General features: G+C 47.0%; 1 protein-coding gene across 1 annotated transcript in view; it reads left to right on the top strand.

The window, feature by feature from the left end:
- The window catches only part of PLXNA2 (plexin A2), a 282,077-nt gene extending 258,735 nt beyond the window's left edge, over nt 1-23,342 (top strand). Inside the window, exons 22-31 of the mRNA XM_065404089.1 lie at nt 2,741-2,807; nt 3,997-4,143; nt 4,882-5,041; nt 5,741-5,844; nt 12,212-12,311; nt 15,263-15,453; nt 16,089-16,258; nt 19,574-19,786; nt 21,716-21,866; nt 23,247-23,342. Of these exons, the coding sequence (XP_065260161.1) occupies nt 2,741-2,807; nt 3,997-4,143; nt 4,882-5,041; nt 5,741-5,844; nt 12,212-12,311; nt 15,263-15,453; nt 16,089-16,258; nt 19,574-19,786; nt 21,716-21,866; nt 23,247-23,342 (1,399 nt within the window). The remainder of the gene's footprint in view (nt 1-2,740; nt 2,808-3,996; nt 4,144-4,881; nt 5,042-5,740; nt 5,845-12,211; nt 12,312-15,262; nt 15,454-16,088; nt 16,259-19,573; nt 19,787-21,715; nt 21,867-23,246) is intronic.
- The last annotated feature ends 825 nt before the right edge of the window (nt 23,343-24,167 follow it).

Genomic DNA, 24,167 nt, shown 5'->3' with positions numbered 1-24,167 from the left:
CAGTATTGTAGTTGTGTATCTGTCAGGGTTAGAACACAGGTCCCTAACAGGGCTATGGCATGGCGCGGGGGGGTAGGTTCTGTCCACACAGGTAAGAAGAAACCATGTTATAACACAGTTGTGCCACACAACTGTTTAACCTGATTATTTTTGTAGCATCCAGAGGGACGGTATGTTACATTCTGCATTAAACTGAAATTAACTTACGAGAACTGGTCATGTTGTACGTTAGTAATATTCCTTAGGAAGTTAGCCCTTTCTCAAGTAGCAAACATTTCACAAATTGATCCTGATTTTTTTTCTACCATGTTAACATTCACCAAATAACCTGGAGGAATAGTTGTCAGATTCTGTGGTGTTCTCCTGCTGTTTGATTTGACTGCTTGTTACAGGCTCTTCTTTATTCGTGGCTGGTTGTTGGTTGCCTAAGTCACGTGCTATTGTTTCTCCTCTTTGATTGGATGTATGAAAAATTTTCAACAGAACAATGAATATGGCACTTTCCAGCATGAATTTTCAGACAATTAATCATTTGTTTCAATTATTTCGGGATTTACAGACATTTTCATGAATACCCTCCAGATGTTATATACTGATAAGTGTGGATAATATAACTCCTGGTGTCCTAGCAAATAGAACTCATTGCTTTTGATGGCTGAAATACTGGTGAATCTGTAACTTCTGTTTACTATTCAACCAGCTTTGCTGTTAGCACAAACCCTCTTACATTAGTATTGTCATCTGTATTCCAGTAAGAGCTGGAGAGTGCTGGGAACTATACAGAGACACCGTGAGAGGCAGTCTCTGACCCAAAGGGCTCACAGTCTGACAAGACAGACTGAGGGCTTGTCTACACCATGCAGCTTTTAGCGACAAGGCCTTGTGTCGACACAGCGTGTGTAAATGCTCTTTGTCAGTACTTTTGCCGACAAAATACTTCCAGCCCCACGAGCGGCGTTAGTGTTGTCGGCAGGGGAGTGCTCCTGCCGACAAAGCCTTGTTCACACTGCCTCTTGCGTCGGCAAAACTTTCGTTTTTCACGGGTACTTAAAAAAGCTTCTCTGCTTCCCCCCCCCCCCCCCCCCCGGCGAAAGACAAAAGTTTTGTCGACAACTTCGCAGTGTAGACATCCCCTGAATGAGAGAGGGGAAGCTATGACCCAGAGAGGGTCTCACGGCCGCCCCATCAGCATTTCATCTAGGACTAGAACCACGGTCTCCTGAGTCTCAGTTCAGTTCTACATCCACTAGACTAGACCATGGTGTCTCTCTAGTTATGACTCTACGCTAATGGTTTTTAATGCCCTACTCTAAACAGCGCCTGCAGCGTTGTTTACACTGGCAAAAATAGGGCCCCTAATTCATTACCAGTGCTGCTCTACTGCTGATAGCACTAGTCTAGGCAAGGCTAGTTATGCACAGGGCTGCTCAGACCCAGTCAGAGCAGAGTTGTGATGAATTAAATGCCGGTAGCTGCCTGGAGCACTCTCTGTGCTAGCCACCCTAAGCAAGGGTGGGAAACTTTTCAGAAAAGTGGCTAGTGTAGACACAGCCTGAGGTTACGGCGGGTGACCAGTAGCACTGTGTCTAGACAAGGAAAGCCATGCTTTGAAAGATGGAGTGGGCACTTAAAGGGCAGCTGCTTGTTTGTTTCAGGCCCAGCAGTTGCTGTTACCGATAGCTGAAATTGGGGCTAATCCCAAGTACTAAAGGCAGCCTAAGAGTAATGCCGGGCAGGATCAGAAAAGCCCTAGTGCACAGAGAGCTAGACCGCCTAGGACGGAGATTCATTTACAGCACATTCTCAGCTAGCACAGCTGGCAACAAAAGAAACATCCTTGTCCACTGATCTATAGCCATGCTAGCAACAACCATTTCTTGGAAGCCTGCCTGACAGCCGCTTCTGAACACATTTGCAGCACAGTTCAGGGTCTCATAGATGAGGGGGCCCCTCGTCCTGTCACCAGCCCAGTGCTGCTTTCAAAAGCGTTTCCCCATTTCCAAGAAAAGGAACAGTGTCTCTTTAAAGAGAGACCAGCAATCCTGCAGAGCCAGCATTAAAAACTATCATTAGGAGCCATTGTATTTAAATTAGAGATAATCTTGGGCACAATGTGGGGAGAGAATGCTGGGTGGGGCTGCAGAGAAAGCTGCAATTTCCCCTGCCATTGTCACTCTGCTGTCCCTGATTGCCAGCAACCACTGCAAATTCCAGTGATTTACTGAGCCATAGGGTATAATTTGCACCACGTGCAAGGAGTTAAAGTGCCACCAGGCATCCCTGTCAGAGGGGCTCATGACGGGCTGTCAGCTGGTCTTTATTCCTTTCTGTTCCTGAGCAATCTGCATACACTTGTCAGCTAAATGTGGGAGGGGGCAGGGCTGAGGGACAATGATGCCAGATCCTCCAGTGCAGAATCTTAATGCTGTGAATTTGTGCTCCAGATGGGCACTGTTCATTCAGAGAGGGTGATTAGAAGATGGTCACATGGCCAAAGGCCTGTGGGAAAAGTGCCGCCCTATCTGCTAAGGGATGCTGAGAGTCTGTAACTAGCGATACCTCACTTAGTTTGAGAGAGCGAGACTAGTCCAAGAAGTCAGTTTTGCTTTTGTCCATAGTTGCTTTTAAACTTCCCAGCTCTCCCGCACTATTGAGATGCGGGGTCACTGGTGTGATGGGAAGTCATTTATTTTGAGTTTTTTAAATAGACATGATGAAATGTCTTCTCGTCTTTTTCCAGGACCGAGTCTGTGGCTGAGAAGATGTTGACTAACTGGTTTGCCTTCCTCCTCCATAAATTCTTAAAGGTGAGGGGGAGACTGAGTGGAGATCCTCTTCTGTCTTTACCCATTCTCCTTATGCTTCCATAGCTCTCCTCCTGCCCAAGCCTTAGTGGGTGACTCCAGCCTTTAAAATGCCTGACAAGGCCTAAAGTAAGGGGGAGACAATAGCAGAGCAGAGATCTGGAAATAAGACCTGTGCTATGTGCATCTGGAGATGTAGTTAAATTAGCGGAGTCTAAGCTAACCATCTCCGTGCTTAGCTTTGTTCAACCCTGAGGTTGCATGTTGCACATTTGAAATGTTCTGTGCGTGACAAGCCTGCAATGAAGCATGCCTAGTGCATGTCTCCCTGTCTCTATTCAGCTGAAGGAACAGACTATCATCGCCATCCAGCAGTGAGCCCTGATGGGCTGCATGTGTAGGACACGTAGGAGGCTTTCACACCTCAGAAAAAGACCTACCTGCGTCATCTAGTCCATGCCCCACCCAGGAAAGTATAGTTCCCTACAGTCAACTCTTGAGTGCTTTTTTCAGTGTAATGTAAAATAACCCAGGTAATGGAGCTTCTACCACTTCCCTGGAGCCCTGTGCACAGGCTGTTGGATCTCTCTGATGGGGAATGTGCCCGCCTTATTGTTCAGTGTAACTTTCCTTGCTCGGTGTAATCCCATTTCACCTCGCTGTACCCCCTGGAATACCCCAAACAACTCCTCTCCCTACATCATTCAGGACTGTGAAAAATTTTACACCCTGAGCACCATAGTTAGGTCGACCTAACCCCCCAGTGTAGAAGCAGTTAGGTCGACAGAAGACGTCTGCCGTCTTGGAGAGGTGGATTAGCTACATCGATAGAAAAACCCCTTCCATCGACATAGGGGGAGTCAGCACTACGGCACTACAGTGGCGTAGTTGAAGCACCATAGCTGTGCTGCGGTAGCAGCTGTAATGTAGACATACCCTCAGATTCCTTCTCTCCAGCAGTGGGGAGGCAAGCCAAGGATGATACCCACATTGAGTAATGGGCCCTTGGCGTTGGCTTTCCTCTCCAAGTGCTGCTTTGGGCCGCAGACCTGCAGACACTTACTTGGCTTGTTAAGATTAAGTCAGTGGCACCGTGCACCTGCTTAAAGATAAGCATATGCATTAGGATAAGGTCCTGCCGAAGAGGCACTTTCACCTAGTTTTTGGTTTTGCTGTGTGTCTTGTCGAACAGGAGTGCGCTGGGGAGCCGCTCTTCATGCTGTACTGTGCCATCAAGCAGCAGATGGAGAAGGGCCCTATCGATGCCATCACAGGGGAGGCACGCTATTCTCTGAGTGAGGACAAGCTGATCCGGCAGCAAATTGAGTACAAAACATTGGTGAGTTGGCTGTCTGTGGGACCTGGCTTTGAACTGTACGCGTCATCTCCAGCTGAAGTGACCTACTGTAAGTGAAGAGAAGCCATAGAGGAATGGCAGGATATATGCAGCTCTGATGCCCCAGGGTAGAACTAGCTGCTTCATGTCAGAATTGGTCCTTCATCAAAAGCACAAGCAGGAAATACACAATTTTATGGCCCAAATTCTCAGCCAGCTCAACCCATACTCCAACATTGTGGCCCACAAGTGTTGCATGTGCAATAATCTGTAAGATGTAAGTGCACGTAATGTTATGGGCCCGATTTTCAAAACCTCAGGGTGCCAGGGCCATGTGCAAATAAAGTATGTACCTAACTTGATTGTGTGCGAACAGCCCTGGCTGCTAAAGTTTGGAAAATCAGGGTTTACATGTGGAATCGCAGACACTTGTCATCCTTTTTTATATATCTATAGCTCTCCATGCCTTTGCCCTCCCCTAATGTCCATTGGAGCATAAATTCTGCTCCAATGGACATCCTGAAGCTCTTAGTTTAATGAGCTTCCCAAGGAGACTCTAGATATTGTGATATGCTATGCTATGATATGATATACAGCAGTGATATGAATGTAGACTCTGTGGCTTTTCAGGGGAATTCAGTGTTAAGTGTCTCTGTCCCACGATGAATGTTGTCACTGTTATGCTGGATGTTTCTCTGATGCCCTTTTGAGAGCCGTTTGAGATGACTTCTCCCTCTCTAGATCCTGAACTGTGTGAACCCCGATAACGAGAACAGCCCAGAGATCCCCGTGAAGGTGCTGAACTGCGACACCATCACTCAGGTCAAAGAGAAGATTCTGGATGCGGTGTACAAAAACGTCCCCTATTCCCAAAGGCCAAGGGCTGTCGACATGGACTTGGGTAAGAACATCCCTGCCCCGTGAGAAGTGTGTGTGTGTGGGGGGGGGGAGTTAGAGAGGTAGCCAGTATTGAGGTAGTTCTTAGAGAGATTTGTAATGTTCAGGAAGCGGATCGCATTGGCTAGAGCCAGGATGGCTAGCTTTTTGCACACTTGCTCTATCCTTACCTCCCCCGCCTCCCCCCCAAACACACACGACACCCCTCACCCAGTGGAGATGCTGTTTCTGCAGGACACAACACTGGGTCAAACTCTTTACCTGTCTTAGCCATTTCACTCTGCAGACCCTGTTAATGTCCCCTAGAAAACTGTCTTAGTGGAGCGATTGTCCAGTGAGCAAGTGACTGACACCTCAGACTTTTTACACAAGGCATCTCCATCTCCAAGGCCATATATTTACAGTAGTGTTTGGGGGGGGACCCTTAGTTCAGATAAACACCCCAAAATATAATTACATTCCCCCACTCTGGGGAAAATTCTGCTCTCAGCTGCAAGGAAGCAACCCACATTGACTTCCCTAGGGCTGCACAGGAATAATCAAGAGCAGAAGTCAGCCCTTTCGCTGAACACCCCTTCCTGGGAGCTTGGCCTCTTAGAGACTCATCTCTCATACAATGTCACATGAGACTGATGTGGACAGAAGAGGCGGGTGGCTTTTCATCCCTGACCATCGTGTCTGCTTGTTCTCGCCTTCCCTTCAGAGTGGCGGCAAGGCCGGATAGCTCGTGTGGTCCTGCAGGATGAAGACATCACCACCAAGATTGAGGGCGACTGGAAGCGGTTAAACACCCTGATGCATTATCAGGTAAGAAACCATCCCTGACGCAGAGCTCCCAGAAAGCAGCCAAGCGGAAGGGAAAGAAAAGCAGAAATTTAATTCCTCGGCATCTCGTCTAACAAGACAGACAGGGAGGTCACGTTCTTATGATAAACCAGAATGGTTCAGTGTGCTCGTGCATTAGACAAGAAAGCAGCCCTGACACACATCTTACAGAAACTAGCAGAGTTGAAAATTGACTAAATTAAAAATGCCAGCCTCTCTCACCAGATAGACTGGGTATGCAGAGAGAGGACTGCGCTGTCACAGTTAAAGATGTGGGGGCTGCAGAGGGCTATCATGTCAGAGACCCAGGCCTGGAAATGGAAGCCTAAGTGAGCGAAAGGGGAGGGCAGTATAGGAAGGGAGAGGGGTTTCTGTCTCTGAAGCATCGTCTATAGGCCACCAGGCACTATGGGGGCAGACTAGCCGCCTAATCCAGTGAGGCAGGGCACCAAGCTACATGGACGACTAGTCTCTTCCAGGTTTCAGAGGAGCAGCCGTGTTAGTCTGTATCCGCAAAAAGAACAGGAGTACTTGTGGCACCTTAGTCTCTTCCAGTTTCTCACTCTCAATCTTCCTACATGTTGATTCTCAGTTCTCGTTCAGGGGATACCAAAGGCACCTAGTTTTTAGGAACAAGGGGGCGTCGCCTTCACCCTGTGTCCTGTGCAGCAATCGCACAGCTTCAGCATTAAAGGCAGTCACAGAGGAGTGTGCCGTCGGTCAAGGGAATATAGCCCCAAGCACAGTAAACGTAAACCTGAACATTGGGAAATGTTTCTTAATCGAGAAGCGGTGAAATTTGTTATGAGTCTCCCAAGAGAAGCATCAGGAGCCCCATCATTGGGGTCATTTGAAACTAGACTGGTCAGAATGCTAGAGGAGACGCTGCATCCCACAGTGACCAGGATGGACCAGATGACCTACAGGCTTCTTTCCGTCTCTTACTGCTGTTACGCTCATGACACCAGCCAAGCATAGCCTGCCTTGGGTGAGAGTTGAGCAGCTAGAAAGTGTTAACTATGGTAGGTCAGAGAGAGAGATAAAGGTAGTACTCAGCCAGGTCCATCTGTCTACCACATGCTGGAATGTTCTGCTGTAGGGGAGAAGGAATGTGTTGAAGTGGAACTGTATCCAACCCCCCATGAAACTGATTTCTAGTTAGTAGAGGCATTGCTCTTGAAGCCCAGTGCTTGGTACTGCACCCCTAATGGACTTTCATTTATCCCCTGTCCATAGCCTTCCTGTAGCTTCAACTTACCTCACAGTAACCCTCCTAATTAGACACTAGAAGAAAGGAGGTTAGTGTAGTACAAGGACACTTCTCTTTCTGAGCAGAATGGTTTCTCAAGAGAAGCAGATCTTTCCATGAGGTACTAGTCAGTTGCCTGTAGAACAGAAACCTTTCCCTTTTTACTTTGCTTGTTTGTTAAAGGTGACTTACCTCATGGCTATTCAGTGGCCTCTCTTTGAAATGAGTTTCATGGGTCTTAGCTCAGTTCCTAGCAGATTGGTGTCCACATCACAGATACGGCCACCACAGTTGGCTTTTAAGTTGGCAAGCACAAATTAGGATTGGCTTGGGCCATGTATCCTGAGGTCCATGTGCTCACTTTGATTGAGCTAGTGTGCTAAAAATAAGTGTAGCTGCAGCAGGATGGGCTAGATGCCAAAGTATGTGCCTAGGGTCTCAGATGGGATTGTACTCAGGGTAGCTAGCTCAGCCTGCCGCCTACATCATTGCACCTATACTGCTATTTTGAACACTGTAGCTCAATCAAAGCTAGTCTGAGAGTGTTTACACAAGCTGGAAATTACACCCCCAGCGCCAGGGTAGATGTGCACCAAGACAGTGTGAGTGAAAAAGAAGTGATTAATAAGAGAAGGTGGGGAGGAGCAAGGGAACTTGTGATCAGCAGGTAAGTAGGGAGGGGAGAACCAGTTGGATTTAAAAAAAAAAAAAAAAAAAATCATAATGGGCCCAAGCCACAAAAGTCCAATCCGAACTCTCCCAAAGGGTTGTTCTGGCCCATTTCTAGTGAAATAAGCACTACCTCCACAAAGTCATCCCGTCTTTCATATCAGACATTTGTACGGTTCTGAAATGTTCCATTTGTTCTTTCCCTCATGCGAAGCAATGTTACGCTGAGACCTGAAGATGTAGTGAGCTGTGTGGGGAGAAGTGCAATTGATGTCTGCAGCAGCATTTGCTGTTTCTGCTGTGCACATCATGCTGCAAACACGTTGCATGTTAAGCGCCTTTGTGTTCTTTTTAAGAGGCAGCATTGGCTAGTAGACTGAGCATGTTGCCTCTGCCACTGACTCATTGTGTGGCCTTGTCATTCGGATAAGATAGCGGAGCTAACACCTCGACTCTAGCAGAAGTGCCATGGCATCTTCAGGACCCATGAGTGGTCAGAATCTTGCTTTAAATAAAATGCCTAGCTCTTGTATAGCACTTTTCATCAGTAGATTTCAAAGCACTTTACAAAGAAGGTCACTATTTTTATCCCCATTTTACAGATGGGGAAACTGAAGCAGAGCTAGAGGTAGAAACCCAGTCTCCTGAGTACCAGTCCAGTGCTCTGTCTATCTACTAGGACATGCTGGAAGTGTTAGCTGAAAGACAAGCCCCTTACCTCTATACTGGGACACTGAATCAAAAGGATCGGTGAATTGCCAACACAATTGACACAATTCCTGCAGCTCCTAAGTACTGTATTCTGTGAAGGTCTCCCATCCAAGAACTAATCCAGCCTTACTCCTGCTTAGCATGATCATACTAGATGGTACAGCTGCAGGTTCTAGTTTGTTGGACAGTATCAGCAATCACTTGTTATTAGGTTGATGATTTAATTCCAAGTTTCTCTTAATCCCACATTTCTTCATCAGCTCTTCAAGGCAAGATTTTTTTTTCTGGTTTTTTTATGATAACGTCCCACCTACATCATCATCAGCTGATAATCTTGTCTACCCAGCCATTAATCTGATTTTCACAAGCATCCCCTGTATGGAAAAATCAAATAGAATTTAATAGGAAATGATCAGTTTTCTATAGATTATTTTTGAACTGTGTTACAGAATTGAATAGAGAGCTGTATCCCTGCTGCTGAATTCTGTATGATGGCTTAAAAATACCTGTAGAAAGGGTCTCATTCACTGTTAAATTCTCTAGGGCTTTTAGAAGAATTTCTGTAGAATCATACTACATTTCTGTAGAGCCCTATCCCTGTTAAACTCTGTAGTATATGCTCACACAGACTTACCCAAGAAAAATGAACCACTCGGAATTTAACATCAAATGATTTACAATGGCTTGCGCAGGGTTAACTTGGAGGCAGCAAACCATGAAGAGACATCACTCACTGGGAGGCTGGAAGGGCTGGGAGATTAGAAGACTATTTTAAATGAAAAATTAGCAACAGCCAGGGAACATTCATATGGAAAATGAGACTCAGACACCTATAGTGGTTTGGCTACTGAATGTCCAAAGCTGTAGTTCATTAGCTGCTCTGGTATCCTTGCCAGGCCATGTCAATAAAGAAGGTATTAGCTGGACACCTTGTCTGTTGTTCTCCCCACTCTATTTTTTATCATTATTTTTAAAGGGGTTACACATGGCATGTTTCAAGCCAGTGGAAGAACCAGAATATTTGTAAAGTTGTAAAACAAAGTCAGTCAATTTCTCGTGTGTCTCCAGGGTTCTATCGGAGTGCGGTGGCAGCAAGGCAGAATGGGAAAGGAATGCATGTTGCATCTGATGCTAATTTGTACACTGGCGCTTTTTAGCTGACAAGAGTCATTCTGCCCAAACTTCAGAGAGCGAGAGTGCTCCCTCTGTGTGTGTGGAATTTTTAATACTTCTCTCCTAGTTAACTACAGCTCTGATGAAACCGTATCCAACCATAGCAGCCTGGAAATTATTGCATCTTTGTGTGAAAATCCAGAGCTTCCTTTGTATTCCTTGCACTGGAATGCTTAGATTTCACCTTAGTGAAATTAAACCAAAGTGGCAGCTAATAACAGCCTAAGAAAATAATATCACCACTTGATCGTTCCTTCCAGTGACTTAATAAATTGTGTGAAATGAGGTGGGTGGCGGGAAGAGGGGAAATAACAGAGGTGTGAAGTGTTGTACTTAGCCAAATAGAAATACTTCATTTTTGCTGTGTGTAACATGAAGCCATATTATTATTATTATTTATTAATAATAACTGACATTTATATAGCTTCTTTCATCCTGAAGGATCCCAAAGCACTTTACAGATCATTATACATTAGAGATCATTTTCCTGCAACTAAGGTGGAATGTGCCAGCTATTTTGCACTGGCAGTAGTTATTCAAACCACCTTCAGTTTGAAACTGCACGGGGAATTTAGGGAGGTGGAATGTAATCATCCCAGTTGGAGTTTGCCTCAACACCACTGTGACTCCACCTATATTCAGGGAGGGTGCTCAGGGTTCCATAGTGACCACGTGTGGTCAGAAGCTTGGTTTTCTGTCTCATCAGGCAGTATTGCACCCCCTTGCACCAGGGTTGTCATTTGTTTGGCAGTAACCACCTACAGGCATCTAGTCGTGGATCAGGGTGCCATTGTGCTAGCCACTGTACAATCTGCCCCAAAGAGTTCTAAGCCATGCTGCTTGTGTCTCCTCTAATGTGACAATCAACGTAGGTTTAAAATCTCTGGACCTTGCAAAAATAGGAGTCTTTAGGAGGGGTTAGAATGAGGAGGAGGAGTGCATCCAAGAGGAGGCTCGAACAGAGCTTTGCAGGATCTTGCAGAGGATATGAAGTTCAGACTTGTTGTATTGGGAAGCCACTGGTAGGCTTCATAGGAGGGAATGACAGGGGCTGATCGAGTGATGAAGGTCATTTTAGCTGCTGCCTTTTGGACAGAATGGACGGAAGAGATAAGGGTCTCAGGGAGCCCATAAGGGACGAGGGGTTGACCAGGGCCCAGGCGTGTGTTTTGGCCACAGGGACAGAATCGAAGGGTCAGATTTTCGGCATGGTGTGGAGAGTCAAGTGGCAAGATGTGACGAGAGCCTGGATGTGTACAGGTAGTGGGAAGTCAAAGATGAGTGTTCAAGGGATGAGGCTGAGAGGGAGGTGGTGTGAAGAATAGTGCAGGAAAATGAAAGTGGGGAGAGGGTTTAGGAGGAAGAATAAGCAGCTCATTTTACCCATCCAAGACGGTTTGTGAGAGAGAATCCGATATGCCGCTCGTCAGAGCAAGACCAGCATGGAGAGAGAAGTTCCAGAGTGATTGGTGGAGAGATGATAGATGAGTGGGTGTCACTGCACGAGAAGAAAAGGAGTCCTTAATAAGTTCTCCAGGGAAGCACCTACTCAGACCAGTATCCAGATTTATGGAATAATGCACCCTGGCTGGCAAATTGAGTATTTAGAACTAGGGGACAGATAATTTGGGGTAAGGAGGGGATGTTTTCTTTGTGTAACCCATCACCCTTCTCAAGTAAATCACTGGCTAAGCCCTAGAAGGCACATCAACTTGAAGATACTGTAGGGTTCACTTTCCTATTCCCCTGCCATACTGCATCATAAGGTTTTCAGTTCAGAATTTAAAAAATGCTAAGGTCTATTCCATTGAAATCTGTAGATTCTTAATTAATGAAGATAAGTTAAAAACTTCCAATGACTATTAGATTTATAGGGAGGGTAAAATTAAACGCTGCCACTAAAACCTGCTATAACAGAATCTCGTTAGTGCTAATGTTCATTTATAGTTTGACTTCCCAGCGTTTAATCCTTTTTTGGTGTAATAGAGAGCCCAACAATTTAAGATCCTGAAAGATGGTTTTATGACTTGTTCAGCTGTAAATCAAACTTTTAAAGTTCATAAAAATTGTTAAAATAAAAAATGGTTTAATAAGAGTGTTTTATGGTCCATAACATTATTATAGCTGTTTTATTCCCTTTGCGTTACTACTTTAATTGGATTGCAACAATTCTTGAGATTCTCCGTTTTTATTGGATAAAATGTAATCTTAAATCAAAATGACCAAAAATGTCTTCAATATGTCTTCATTTATCACCCCTTTCCTTCAGGGGCTTGAATCCAGCAGAGGACACAACAAGATAAAGAGGGGTATCTCTCTTGTGTTAAGAAAACAGCAGGCTACTGTGATTCGGTTTTTTTCCCCTGTCGTCATGATCAAGGTGTCATTTTGTTAGCTCCCTGCAAAGTCTGGATTCTAAAATTTACAGCCTTCAGTGTTTGCTGCTTAGCAGGCAGTGTTCTACATTCCAAAGGTGGCATCAGCAGCAGTGCCTCCTGGTGGTCTAATCTCACTCATCCGCTTTCTTCTGTCTCTTTGCCTTACCAGGTGTCAGACCGCTCTGTGGTGGCACTCGTTCCTAAACAGACCTCCTCTTATAACATCCCCGCCTCTGCCAGCATATCTCGAACCTCCATTAGTAGATACGGTAAGAAGCAGGGTTAAGTGCTGGGGATTTAAGGACTCACAGGCAGCGACCTGACTTTTCCACTGCTAGACTCATCTTTAGACTCCAGCCTGGAATCATTAGTGGAACAAGCTTTTTGGTCTCAGCTCGTCATTTTGCTTAGTTCCAATCAACAAGTGAGAGTATTCTTAACTCAGCATGCAAGACTTTACACACATGGGAACTGGGAATGTTATTTATTATTTGCATAGCAGTATGGGTAGGCATTTTACAGACAATGCCCTAAAGAGTTTACAGTCTGAATAATTGAGTCTGTTAGATGCCAAGTGCACATTTATAGCTTTGTATACACAGTAGTAATAATACACCTTCATAAAGGATGGTGGAGAAGTCCCTGGCGCACAGGTTTTTTCAGCTCTTTCGTTCTCCAGACTGTTTAGCCAAAGATAGCTCTCCTGACAGACCCACCTCCTTTCCCAGTTTCCTGGCTCTCAAAATCTTTATTCCGAGTACCATCACGGAAGAGTTCTGCAGCGCCATCTGACTAGTGTGAGACCCTCCAGCTAGCAGAACAGTATTGTGACTCTGTGCACCATAGCAAGGGTTGTTTGCCACCTATAAAAATCAGTGCAAGTGAGAGTCCTTAGTTCCGTTTGTTCTTCAGGTGAAGTAGGGAGGGGACCCAGACTGGGGAATTAATGCCAATGCTTGTTCATCGGCATCAGGTGCAAGAGCATTTGTGAACTGCAAGTATGCATGATCTTTGCTAATGTTAATATTAATAATTCTAATTGTGCAGACAAAATGCAAATGAGGATGCAGATTTACTTTCCATATTATGCATCAGTACAGAGCCATGTTTAAAAATAGAATTACTAGATGCTTCCCAGCCTTCCCCCCCCCCCTTCCTTTTCTCTCTCGTGCTTTAATTAAATTGGCTGGAATATTCATATTTGTCTGCGTATTAATCAGGGATGAAACTTTACCAACTTTTGTAATAACTGTTATATTTCTCTGTGCTGATCCCCTTAACTCTTTCTGGTGCTGGGAAAGGTGAGTGGAGACTTGGGAGGCTGAGTTGGCCACAGCAAAGCAAGCATTTGAGAGAGATGGATAGTGTGTTGGTTTGATAGTCTCACCAGAACGTTCTGCCCCAGGCCACAGGCTGAATGGATAGTGGGTGGGCGGAGCCAGGATAATACATTTCCTTGGGGAACTGAAGCACCTCATATCAATAAGCAGTGAGCGGGGTGATTAAGGGAGCACCTTACCCATGCTCCAAAGAGGAATTTATTCCAGCTCCCCAGGAAGGGTTGGGTGTTGAGCAAGGGGGTGAAAGTAAGGGGTGTGATCAGGGCTCCTGCAGGGAAACAGTGGCATTGGCCACTGTCGGAAGACAGGATACTGGGCTAGATGGACCTTTGGTTTGACCCAGTATGGCCTTTCTTACGTTCCTCCCCTCCCCTGACCCTGCCTGCACAGGGGCCAAAAGGATACAAGCACACACTGCAGATACAACCTATCATTGGTCTGCTGTTTAATTCAGTCACTTCTTAATTTGATTTTTTATTACATTTGAACCACATCACTTGTTTTAAAAATAACACAGCTTCTGCCCTGTTTGGATTTTGCCGGGCAGCTGCAATCAGACTTACAGAGAGCTGATATTAAGACCCTGATCCTGCAAACACTCATGCACATGCTTAACGTTAAGCATGTGAGTAATGGCTGTGCTTTGAATGGGACTGCATGTGAGTAAATCAGGTTAACCAGTTAGGAAGAGTCCCAGAATCTGAATGAGAAGAAAGGGCTCATGGAGCTCTGTGACAGTAACAGATGACTGTAGGGAAGAGTTGTGTGCTAGCCACATGTTGTTACTGACACTCCCCAAGTACTCCCTTGTGTTGTGCAGTCTCTGTTTCATTTCATTTTTCTTATTTCACACACATACATGGACCTGGACTGGAGCAGAAGGTAGCTGGGGGGAGAGATACTGGGAGGAGGATAGAGTACGTGGCGTTTGAAACTATAATAAGAGAGTCTGAGCTGCTCAAGTTCTCTGAAATGACACAGTCACCTTGAGGAATGTGTATAAAATAAACTTGCCAGATTTTAAAGGTATGATGTCATGAAAAAGTGTTCAAAAGTGTGCCCCTCCCCCTTACGAAGTCATCACATGGACATAGTTACCCACTCCCAGTGGTATCTGAGATACCACCAGGCTTCTGTGTCCTTGCCTAGAAGGCAACATCACCACCAGTGCAAGCTGTTGGAATGATGACCCAGCAGATGTAGAGTCAGCAAACAGGGGCGGCTCCAGGCACCAGAGCACCAAGCGCGTGCCTGGGGCAGCAAGCCGCGGGGGGCAGCCTGCCGGTCCCTGTAAGGGCGGCAGTCAGTCTGCCTTCAGTGGCATGCCTGCGGGAGGTCCGCCGGTCCCGCGGATTCGGTGGCAATTCGCCGGCGGGTACACCAAAGCCGCGGGACCAGCGGACCTCCCGCAGAAACGCCGCCGAATCGGCGTGACCAGCGGACCACCCGCAGGCACGCCGCCGAAAGCCACCTGACTGCTGTGCTTGGGGTGGCAAAACACATAGAGCCGCCCCGTCAGCAAAGGTTAGTACACAACAAGAAAGCAAAGGTTTGTTCAGCCCTGGGTGCCCAATCTGATTATCATAAAGGCAGCCTTCCACCTCCCTCTCTCAAACAGCCACTCTCCTACCCTTTCCCCTGGACAAGGGGCTGCTCAGCTGGAGTTAACCCCTTCCTCACCGGAGACAAAGTCCTGCCCCTCACTCTTTCCTGTGTGGCCGCTTGTGGCAAATGCTGCTTTTTTAAATGGTGTCTGCAATGTATTCTATTTAATTGCTCTGCAAATAATCCAGTGAAGGGGGGATCTACTAAGGAGAGGCAGAGAAGTGATAGAAGCTGCTTCCTTTGGACATCACCAGCTTCTCTTCCCTTCTGTTCAGATTCAACATTCCGGTACACAGGCAGCCCAGACAGCCTCCGCTCCAGGGCACCCATGATCACCCCTGACCTAGAGAGCGGAGTGAAAGTCTGGCATCTAGTCAAAAACCATGACCATGGAGACCAGAAGGAGGGCGACCGGGGCAGTAAGATGGTGTCTGAGATCTACCTGACTAGGCTCCTAGCTACAAAGGTAATCACTATGCACCAGAGTCTGCCTGGAAAATGTATAAACAGGCCTGTAAAGACACAATGCTCAGCCCCTGTCTCAAGCCTTCAGTGTCCATTAATGAAGCCTTGCGACCTGTCTGTGAATTGGGCATTATTATCCCCATTTTACTCAGGGGGAGCGGGGGTGCAGAGGGGATAAATGTGCCTGGAGTTACAGAACAATTCAATGGCAGAGCCAGAAATAGAGCCCTGGTTTCCTGGCAATCGCTCCAAAAACTTCTAGATGCTCCATCCTTTCACCAGCAGTAAAGGCCACTAAAAATTGGAAGGAAGCTACAATTGCTTTACCCGTCTCCTCAGCCTAGGGAATCTGCAATCCTTTTGTAATGCCCTCAGCAATGGTTATAGCAGATTGCATTTCAGAAGCAAAAGAAAAGGTGCTTAACATTAAGAATAAAACCAATATGCCTCAGAAGTGCAGCCAGCCCATTCCTATAAGGTTACATATACCTTACGTATTCCTATAGGGTCTATACCTATACCTTTCTGGAGCTGTGCATAGCCCGTGTTACCATCTGGTGTCCCCTCCTGCTGTTGCTGTTTAGCCGAGTGTGCATACATCCCTCCCATCACCCCGTTGGTTGCTGCTCCCATTAGGGTACGCTGCAGAAATTCGTGGATGACTTGTTCGAGACCTTGTTCAGTACTGTGCACCGAGGCAGCGCGCTCCCACTGGCCATAAAATACATGTTCGATTTCCTGGATGAGCAAGCAGATAAGCACGGCATCCACGACACAGATGTGAGGCACACCTGGAAGAGCAATTGGTAAGAGCATGGGGAGTGGGGGTGGACCCCACTGTTGAGCAATTATCCACAACCTGGAAAAGAATGGAAACACGGGGATGGGGCTTGGAGCGGGAGGAAGAGGGACATCGTCTGTGTAATTGGAGGCAGCTCGGAGTGCACGTGTGCTTGGCAGAATAAACCTGCTGCTGCCACACCTCCCTTCTTTCCTTGTCAAGGAAGATGCCAGCATAAGCTCCTTTGTGCAAAACGCTGCCCCTGTCCTTCTTCTGTCTGGGAGTCTCAAACCTGGTTCTTTTCATTTTCAGTGAACGTTTGCATTTTTTGCACTTGGGGGTGATTGTCACATTCTGGCTGCCCTCAGATATAATGGAAGGAGGCACCCCTGATACAAAGCTTTGCTAATACTCTTCAATCCAAACCTCCGGTACCTGTGCCGTCCCAATTATGGGACCTCCTTGCAGCTGTGACGACGTACTTCAATTCTGACCTGTTGTGATTCAAATCAGGAACCCCCACCACACAGATGGACTGCCAGTGCATCTCCGTCCTGGCCTGTACACCAGCTCCTGCTGTTGATCTCCAACCTCAGAGAAGCTACAGGTTATTGACAGTGCCACAAAGAGCTAAATTAGCACTGAGAATTAAGCGAAGCGTTCCCTGCCTTTTCATTTACAACTTTAATCTGTTAAAATCTGGTTATTTTTCTAAGTATGAAGCATCCAGGAAACTGCAAACTGCCTGTTAAATTATTTAGGGGCTATTATAGGATAAACTAATACCACTCCTACAAACCTTTTTCACCTCACCACTCAGACAAATGTGGTTTTGAGTGTAAATTCCAGACCCCTCCTTTCATTCCAGGGGTAGGAATTATTAATTGTTGTTGTTTGTACTCCAGTAGTTCCTAGAGGCCTCTGTACACACAATAAAATCTAACTCCTGCCCCAAAGAGCTTACAGTCTATATAGACAAGACAGACAACGGAACTGTGGCAAAGCTGGGAATTGAACAAAGGTGTCTTGCATCGCAGTCCAGTTCTTTAACCCCAAGACCACCCCTGCCCTCCAATAATGAGGAGAGGAGATTTTGGAAATGGCTGGGTTGTATACAGGCAGGTAGTTAACAGCCATACCTTACATGTATGATATTATCAAAAGGGAAATGCCTGCTACTGCTCAGAGGTGACAGTTCAGTTAGCAGCTGCTCCTTCCCAAATGCTTCGGGAGCCGTGCTCCAGGGAGCGAGGGAGAAGGAAAGAGAGAGCAGATGAGTGGAGCTCACACTTAAACTGTGTGCAATTGACACAAACTGCAGCTTGGACTCAATGTTCTCAAAACAATTGGAGCTATTACATCTTTGCCTTTGCTGTTATTTTAGGATTAAAAGCTCCGTGGGTTAGAAATTTACCTCTGGGGTCAGGGGTGGGGAATCCATAACAAATGGTAGCCCCCTGAAGATTTTTTATTTTTTTTTCACCAGTCCCTCATGGTTTAAAAAGCCTCAAATCATCATGTCTGCAAAAGCCGGATTCCCTGCTAAGGCCGTAGGAAGCTAAAAACAATTTATTGAAAGCTTTAGAAGAAGGAGCTATTAGGATAAAATGTTTGAATCCTGAATAAAATGACACTTCTTAAAGCTATAAAGGGAAACGGTGTCGAACAACAAAGATTTTTCTACCACCGCCATCAAACCACATGGGTTCCGGCTGCTGATGGGGACCCAGCCATTGTACAGCTTTGCATACGGGAACAAAGGAGGAGTCGGGGCAGAGGTGTAAATTCTAGTTTTCAAACTAATCATTACATTGAGCCTTCACTGTGTCTTTACGTTTCCATAGTGCTCTCCAAACATTAGTGAGTGCTTGCTATGCCCCTAGGAGAGAGCCGAGCATTGTCAGACAGAGGAATAGAGGCACTGAGAGGGGAAGTGGTTTGTCCCAGATATTACCGAGGTCAGCGTTCGGGATGGGAGTAGGGTGACCAGACAGCAAGTGTGAAAAATCGGGACGGGGGTGGGCGGGTAATAGGACTCTATATAAGAAAAAGCCCCAAAAATCGGGACTGTCCCTATAAAATCGGGACATCTGGTCACCCTAGATGGGAGTATCGCTCAGGAGTTCGAGCCCTGTGCTCCATCAGCTAGAAAAGGACCAGGCATGGCTCCTTTGAGAAAGGAAAAGGTTAAGTCTCAGACCACACCAGATCTCCTGGGGGAGCCCACCTGGAAACTGAGAGACTTTAGTAGCTGGGGTTGTAGACTCAGGTCACCTGTTAGAAGTAGCAGGAGAGCTGGGAGGGGCGCAGGGTGAGATGTGAGGGAAGGGGGGTATTGAGAACAGGTGTGACAGCTTGGAAGAGGGAAGGCGGTTTAGCCAACTGAGGGGGGTCTGGGAAGTAGCCGGAGAGTCGGTCAGCATTGGAAGCAGTTCAGGGCCATCGTGCAGAGAGCAGCGATTGGGAGCATGTGGAGGGTTGAGGCCACTGACAAGAGACTCTGCTGTGCGATGGCATTGAGCAACTCATCTGCAGTGCTCCAAGGGTTAAGGCTGAAGCCTTGGTTGTAGCTAGCTGGCTAGCTAGGGAGAGCTGGGACTTGAAAGCTAACAGAAAGCAGCAACTGGTTTTTGATCCTGCTACAGAGCCAAAGGAAAAGGGAAGAATAATTCTCCTTTGATTACCAAGGCCCAGGATTTGAGGGTAAGGGGAAGGCAGAGATACCTGATGTGCTCCTTCTAGGGTGACGGGCTGGGAACAAGCCCTGGATTCTGCTCACTGCAGGGACTCTAGTAGCACCCCACCTCCTCACCAGCTCAGTGCCACAGACCTTCGCTCTAAAGAACACTGAGATACAGACTAACAGATTGCACTTGACCTCCCGAGCCCCCTGGATCGCCTCATAAACCCCAGCACCCAACACTGGCAAATACTGGGGGCTCTCCTAAAATGGAGAGTTTCCTCTCTGCCTTACAGTACGGTTCCTGCAGTCCACTTGGCTTCAGCACCCGGGCCTTTCTGGCTGCCCCTTGATGTGGTACAAGACCAAGTCAAATGGCAGCCACTCCAGAGTGGGCAGGGTCAGCAGGGGCTGGGCCAAGGGGTGGCTGGAAAATCAGAGAAGAAAAGTGGCCACTAGCCTGGCCCGGATTTGGTAATGAGATGGGCTCAGCTCTGCTTAGGGTACCATTACGGACTGTGGGGCCATTACTGCCACTTAGTGCTTATAAGGGGCATAGCCCTGAGCAGATCATTGCGGGACCTGAAATACATGGGAAAGAAAGATACCCTCCTGTCTCTAGGGTTTGTGACTTACTTTTATTCCTTTGTTTTCCTGCAGCCTCCCTCTCCGGTTCTGGGTGAACGTAATCAAAAACCCCCAGTTTGTGTTCGATATCCACAAAGGCAGCATCACAGACGCCTGCCTCTCTGTCGTCGCCCAGACCTTCATGGACTCCTGTTCCACCTCAGAGCACCGCCTGGGCAAGGACTCCCCCTCCAACAAATTGCTCTATGCCAAGGATATCCCCAGCTACAAGAGCTGGGTAGAAAGGTAGGTCAGTGCAGGAGCATGGTCAGGAGCAGCAGCAGCTGTCTCATTGCACCACCTGGTCAGTCATTGTAGTGTGTATGTAACCCATGCCTGCTTGGTGCGGCGCTCTGTCCATAGGCACCGACTCCGTGGGTGCTCCGGCCCTTGAGCATCCATGGAAAAAAATTAGCGGGTGCTTAGCACCCAATGGCAGCCAAGCTCCACCCCTCCTACCAGCGCCTCCAGCCTGCCGGCAGCCCCGCTGGTCAACTCCTTCCCCTCCTTCCCAGCATCTACCACCCGCCGCAGAACAGCTGTTCAGCGGCATGCAGGAGGCGCTGGGAGGAGTGGGGACGGGGCGTGCTCAGGGGAGAGAGCGGGAAGAGGTCGGGCAGGGGTGAGGGCTTGGAGGAAGGGGTGGAGTGGGGTGGGCCTGGGGCAGAGTTGGGTGTTGAGCACCCCCAGGAAGAGAGGAAGTCGGCACCTGTGGCTTTGTCCCGCTGTACTGGCACCTAGACCATCTAGTGATTAATGAGTCTGCTGCAGCCTTAGCTAAGAGGCATGTGGCTTTTAGCTCATGCATTTAGCTTCAGAGGTCCCAGATTCAATCCCACCTGCCGAGGTCTGTCAGCATTACATGTGCATTGCTGGACCTGCAGCCATAGCATCACGTAGCCTGATTCCATGGTCTAAACGGCATGAGATGAGATCTTGGATGGAAGATGACATGGTGCTGGTGGTGGTCTTCCTCTGAATCAATGGCAAGCATCATTATTGCCAAGCCCCCATCGTGAACCAGGACCCCACTGCATCAGCCGCTGTACAAACACACAACAAAAAGATGGTGCCTGTCCCAAAAAGCTTCCAGCCTAAATATAAGATATGGGGACGGGGTGAATACAACAGACAGACAAGGGCATCACAAGGAGGCGATGCTGGTCAGTATGATAAGCAGCAATCACAGCACGCCAGCCATCTGACCATTGTCAGGTGTTATGTAGGTCTCGCAGCAGAGGAGCATTTGCAGGAGGACAATGGTGGTTCTGGCGGATGCTTTTATTCATTCCCTCTGAAGCACCTGGCACTGACCACTGTCAGAAGACAGAACGCTGGGCTAGCTGGACCATTGGTCTGATCCAATACGGCTGTTCTTATGTTCTTGTTGGATAGGTGTGTCACCTATAGTCTTGCTGGTTTTTGACTACCTATCAGAGGAATGTAGTGAATAATAAGAATTTTTAATGGTAGAGTTTAAACTAAAATGAGAGGTTTCCTCGCTAATTTTATGCTGACCATGAATGAATGGTGAACCAGTCTGCCTCCCAGTTGGCAGGTTCCCGAGCAAACATTGTAGGATGGTTGAAAGGGAGAGAGCAAACAGTACAGTTCAAACACGCATGCTGCTATGACCGGTGCTGACTTTCAGATTAGATGTGCAATGGAGACCTCAACCATTAAAGATCCCATGGCACTATCTTGGAGTGTTAGCCTTGGTGCCTGACCCAGATTGCAGTTCAGATCATTATTGTCTGCCTCACACAAATCCCCCCTGTAGTTTCCACTGGATAAGGTATTATCCCTCAGTTTCTCCACTTTGGTGTACTTTTTGGATGGAGATTACACAGTATTACTGTGCAGAGTCATAAAGCTTCTCTGTTCCCAGGACCCCAGAAGTTGCTGCATTTCAGTGTGGGGTAAAATGTTTCCTTTGATATGCACAGGGCCAGATTCGCCGTGGCTCCTGCTTGGTTAGGCGCAATAGGGAGGAGAGGCCTTGCTGGCTTCACAAAGGCCAGATAGAACTGCAGACCCCCGTTCTGGGCAATGAATGCTAGCTGAGACTGAACCCTTGGGGTTTTACATTCAGGAGGCATTGGCATCCCTGCTGCGTACATGGTGCCCTTCCTTGCCAATATGTTTTTCACTAGTCTCTCACCTTTCATTCCCCAGGTATTATGCAGACATTGCAAAGCTCCCAGCCATCAGTGACCAGGATATGAATGCCTACCTCGCGGAGCAGTCGCGCCTGCATGCCATTGAGTTCAACATGCTGAGCGCGCTCAATGAGATCTACTCTTACGTCAGCAAGTACAGTGAAGAGGTGAGCAGGCCCCCACCCCCGGGCCACAGGATATGTTGCAATCCTGCCACCAAGCCACCTTAGACAGATAGAGTCCGTTGGGAGGTGGCTCTGGGTGTAAGTGGGATACGGAGCCTTTCACCTCTAGGTCGGCAGTTCAGTTCCACTCTGGCTTGGTAGTGACTGAAAGTCACCCTGGACAGGTGGTTAGCCCCAGTCCTGTTCCTGGCATGAATAGGCTTCTCCACATAGCACAGTTGGCTTCCTGGCTGGCAGTCTCAGAAGGGAGGCCAAAGACTGAATGGGGCCTGGAGGCCAATTTCCCCTCATCCCTCAGAGCTGGTTGGTAGGGCAGCACGGTTGAAGCTTGCACTGCTGCTAGCTATGCTGTATCTGTGCTGTGCATCAGTAGGCGGTTTGGTCTCCAGAGTTGCCAGTGCAGCACATCCCATCAGAACCAACCCCTTGAAGCATTGTGTGGGCAGCTCTGAATTCCTGATCCTGGGTGCACCCTCGGTGCAGCCCACTTCCAAATGCAGGGGGAAATCGTCCTGCCCCAGTGAACCCTCTCACAAATTCCAACATCCTCGGGGAACTTCCAATATGGCACAAATTTCATGTCACAGCAAAGCTGGCAGCCTGGGCTCCTTTAATGAATGCATCACTTGAAACCAAGTTCTCGCCATCTGTTCCACCCCTTCATTTTCATTGTGAGAAGAACCTGTTTTGCAATTACATCCATTAAAAGGAAGGTTTTTGTCATTTAATTGCATGTATGCATTTATGATACAATGCCACAGCCATCTTCCGATTAGGGACTAAAATCTCATAACTTTCATGCTAAATGAGACAGGGGATATAGAGTCAACGGTACAAGAGCAGGGGAATGATTGTGTTGATAGTATAACATGCAGCAAACAGTCCAACAAATAAATCAGCATGGCTGGGAATGGAAGAGCACTCAGTGCTTTGTTTGTCTTTCGTTAGTTAAGTTTCTTTGAAGGAACAAAACTAAGGGGAGGGATTGACAGCAACAGGCCAGCCTCAGCCCTCCAAGCGCGGAGAGCATTCAGATTGGGGAGTGACCCGTAAGCCTCAGGTGGCCCTCCCAACTCCTGGGCAAGGCTTGCCAGACCTGTACTGGCCCAGCGGCATTAACTTAGCCTGCCCCAAGTACTTCTGTTTTACCAGCTTCACTAACCACTGCCGCTGTGTTGCCCAGGGAAGGGAGTTCAGTACACTGGACCCATCCTAGGTATCTTTGCTGCATGTTATCATTAACACCTAGAGTCCATCTCTGAGTATTTTTCTCTCTTTATTTATTTATTCCCCTCATCCTCCCTTCTTTCTTTTTCTCTCCTTTCTGGAATGTTTATATTAATCATGTTTATTTTGCACCAGATCATCGGGGCTCTGGAGCAGGATGAGCAGGCGCGCAGGCAGCGCTTGGCATACAAAGTAGAACAGCTTATCTGTGCCATGTCTATTGAGAGCTGAAGAAAGGAGATGGTGCTCCTAGGACCAGGAGAAGGAACTAGTTACTCTTGGGAATGAAGAGTATGAACAAGCAAGGAAGGCACTGGACCCATAGAAATACTGAAACATCCTCTGGGGGAAGCAGGGATTGTCCCAGATATTAAGTTCAAAATCATTTAGATTCCAGTTTGAAAGGACAGCAAGAAGGACAGTGCATCTCAATGCAAAATAGGGTCAAGCTGGAGTAATTCTTCAAGTCATATGTGTGGAAGGAAGGAACCTGAGAAGTCTGGATGCCTCCGTGACTGCTACTTTGCATGAAAATCATTTGATATATATTAGGAAATAATGAAAACTGTATTTAAAGGGTTTAAAAAAAGAGGGAAAGAAAAAAATTAAAGCAACCACAGTGGCCACACAGATAATTCAGCCAACAAAATTCAATTCCAAATTCTCTTTCTCTCACTCGTCAGTTTCCCGTGGTGTGTGGCTCAGACATTCTGCGAATAGACTCCTATGCTAATCCGAAAAATTGGAAAATGAAATTATTCCTGTTCCTGGGAACTTTTAAAAAATATGAGCACAAGTTTGCACCAAACCTTTTTACACAAAGGAAGATAATAGTTTAGCTGGAAATAAATCCAGTGGCACCAGAAAGAACTTGACCTGAATTACAGAACCATCAGATCATCTAACCTGTTTGTCTTGAAATCCAGCTTTATCTGTGTATTTATATAGTGTCAATATATAGATATTATATATATATTTTTTAAATCCCACTTACTGTTGAATGATGGTGGGTCTGATTTTAAACATTTTTCTCTTTTATTTCCATTCCATTTCAAC

This window comes from Emys orbicularis, chromosome 4 (assembly GCF_028017835.1).
Source record: "Emys orbicularis isolate rEmyOrb1 chromosome 4, rEmyOrb1.hap1, whole genome shotgun sequence".
Classification (NCBI taxonomy): Eukaryota; Metazoa; Chordata; order Testudines; family Emydidae; genus Emys; species Emys orbicularis.
This window is presented reverse-complemented; position numbering and strand designations above follow the sequence as displayed.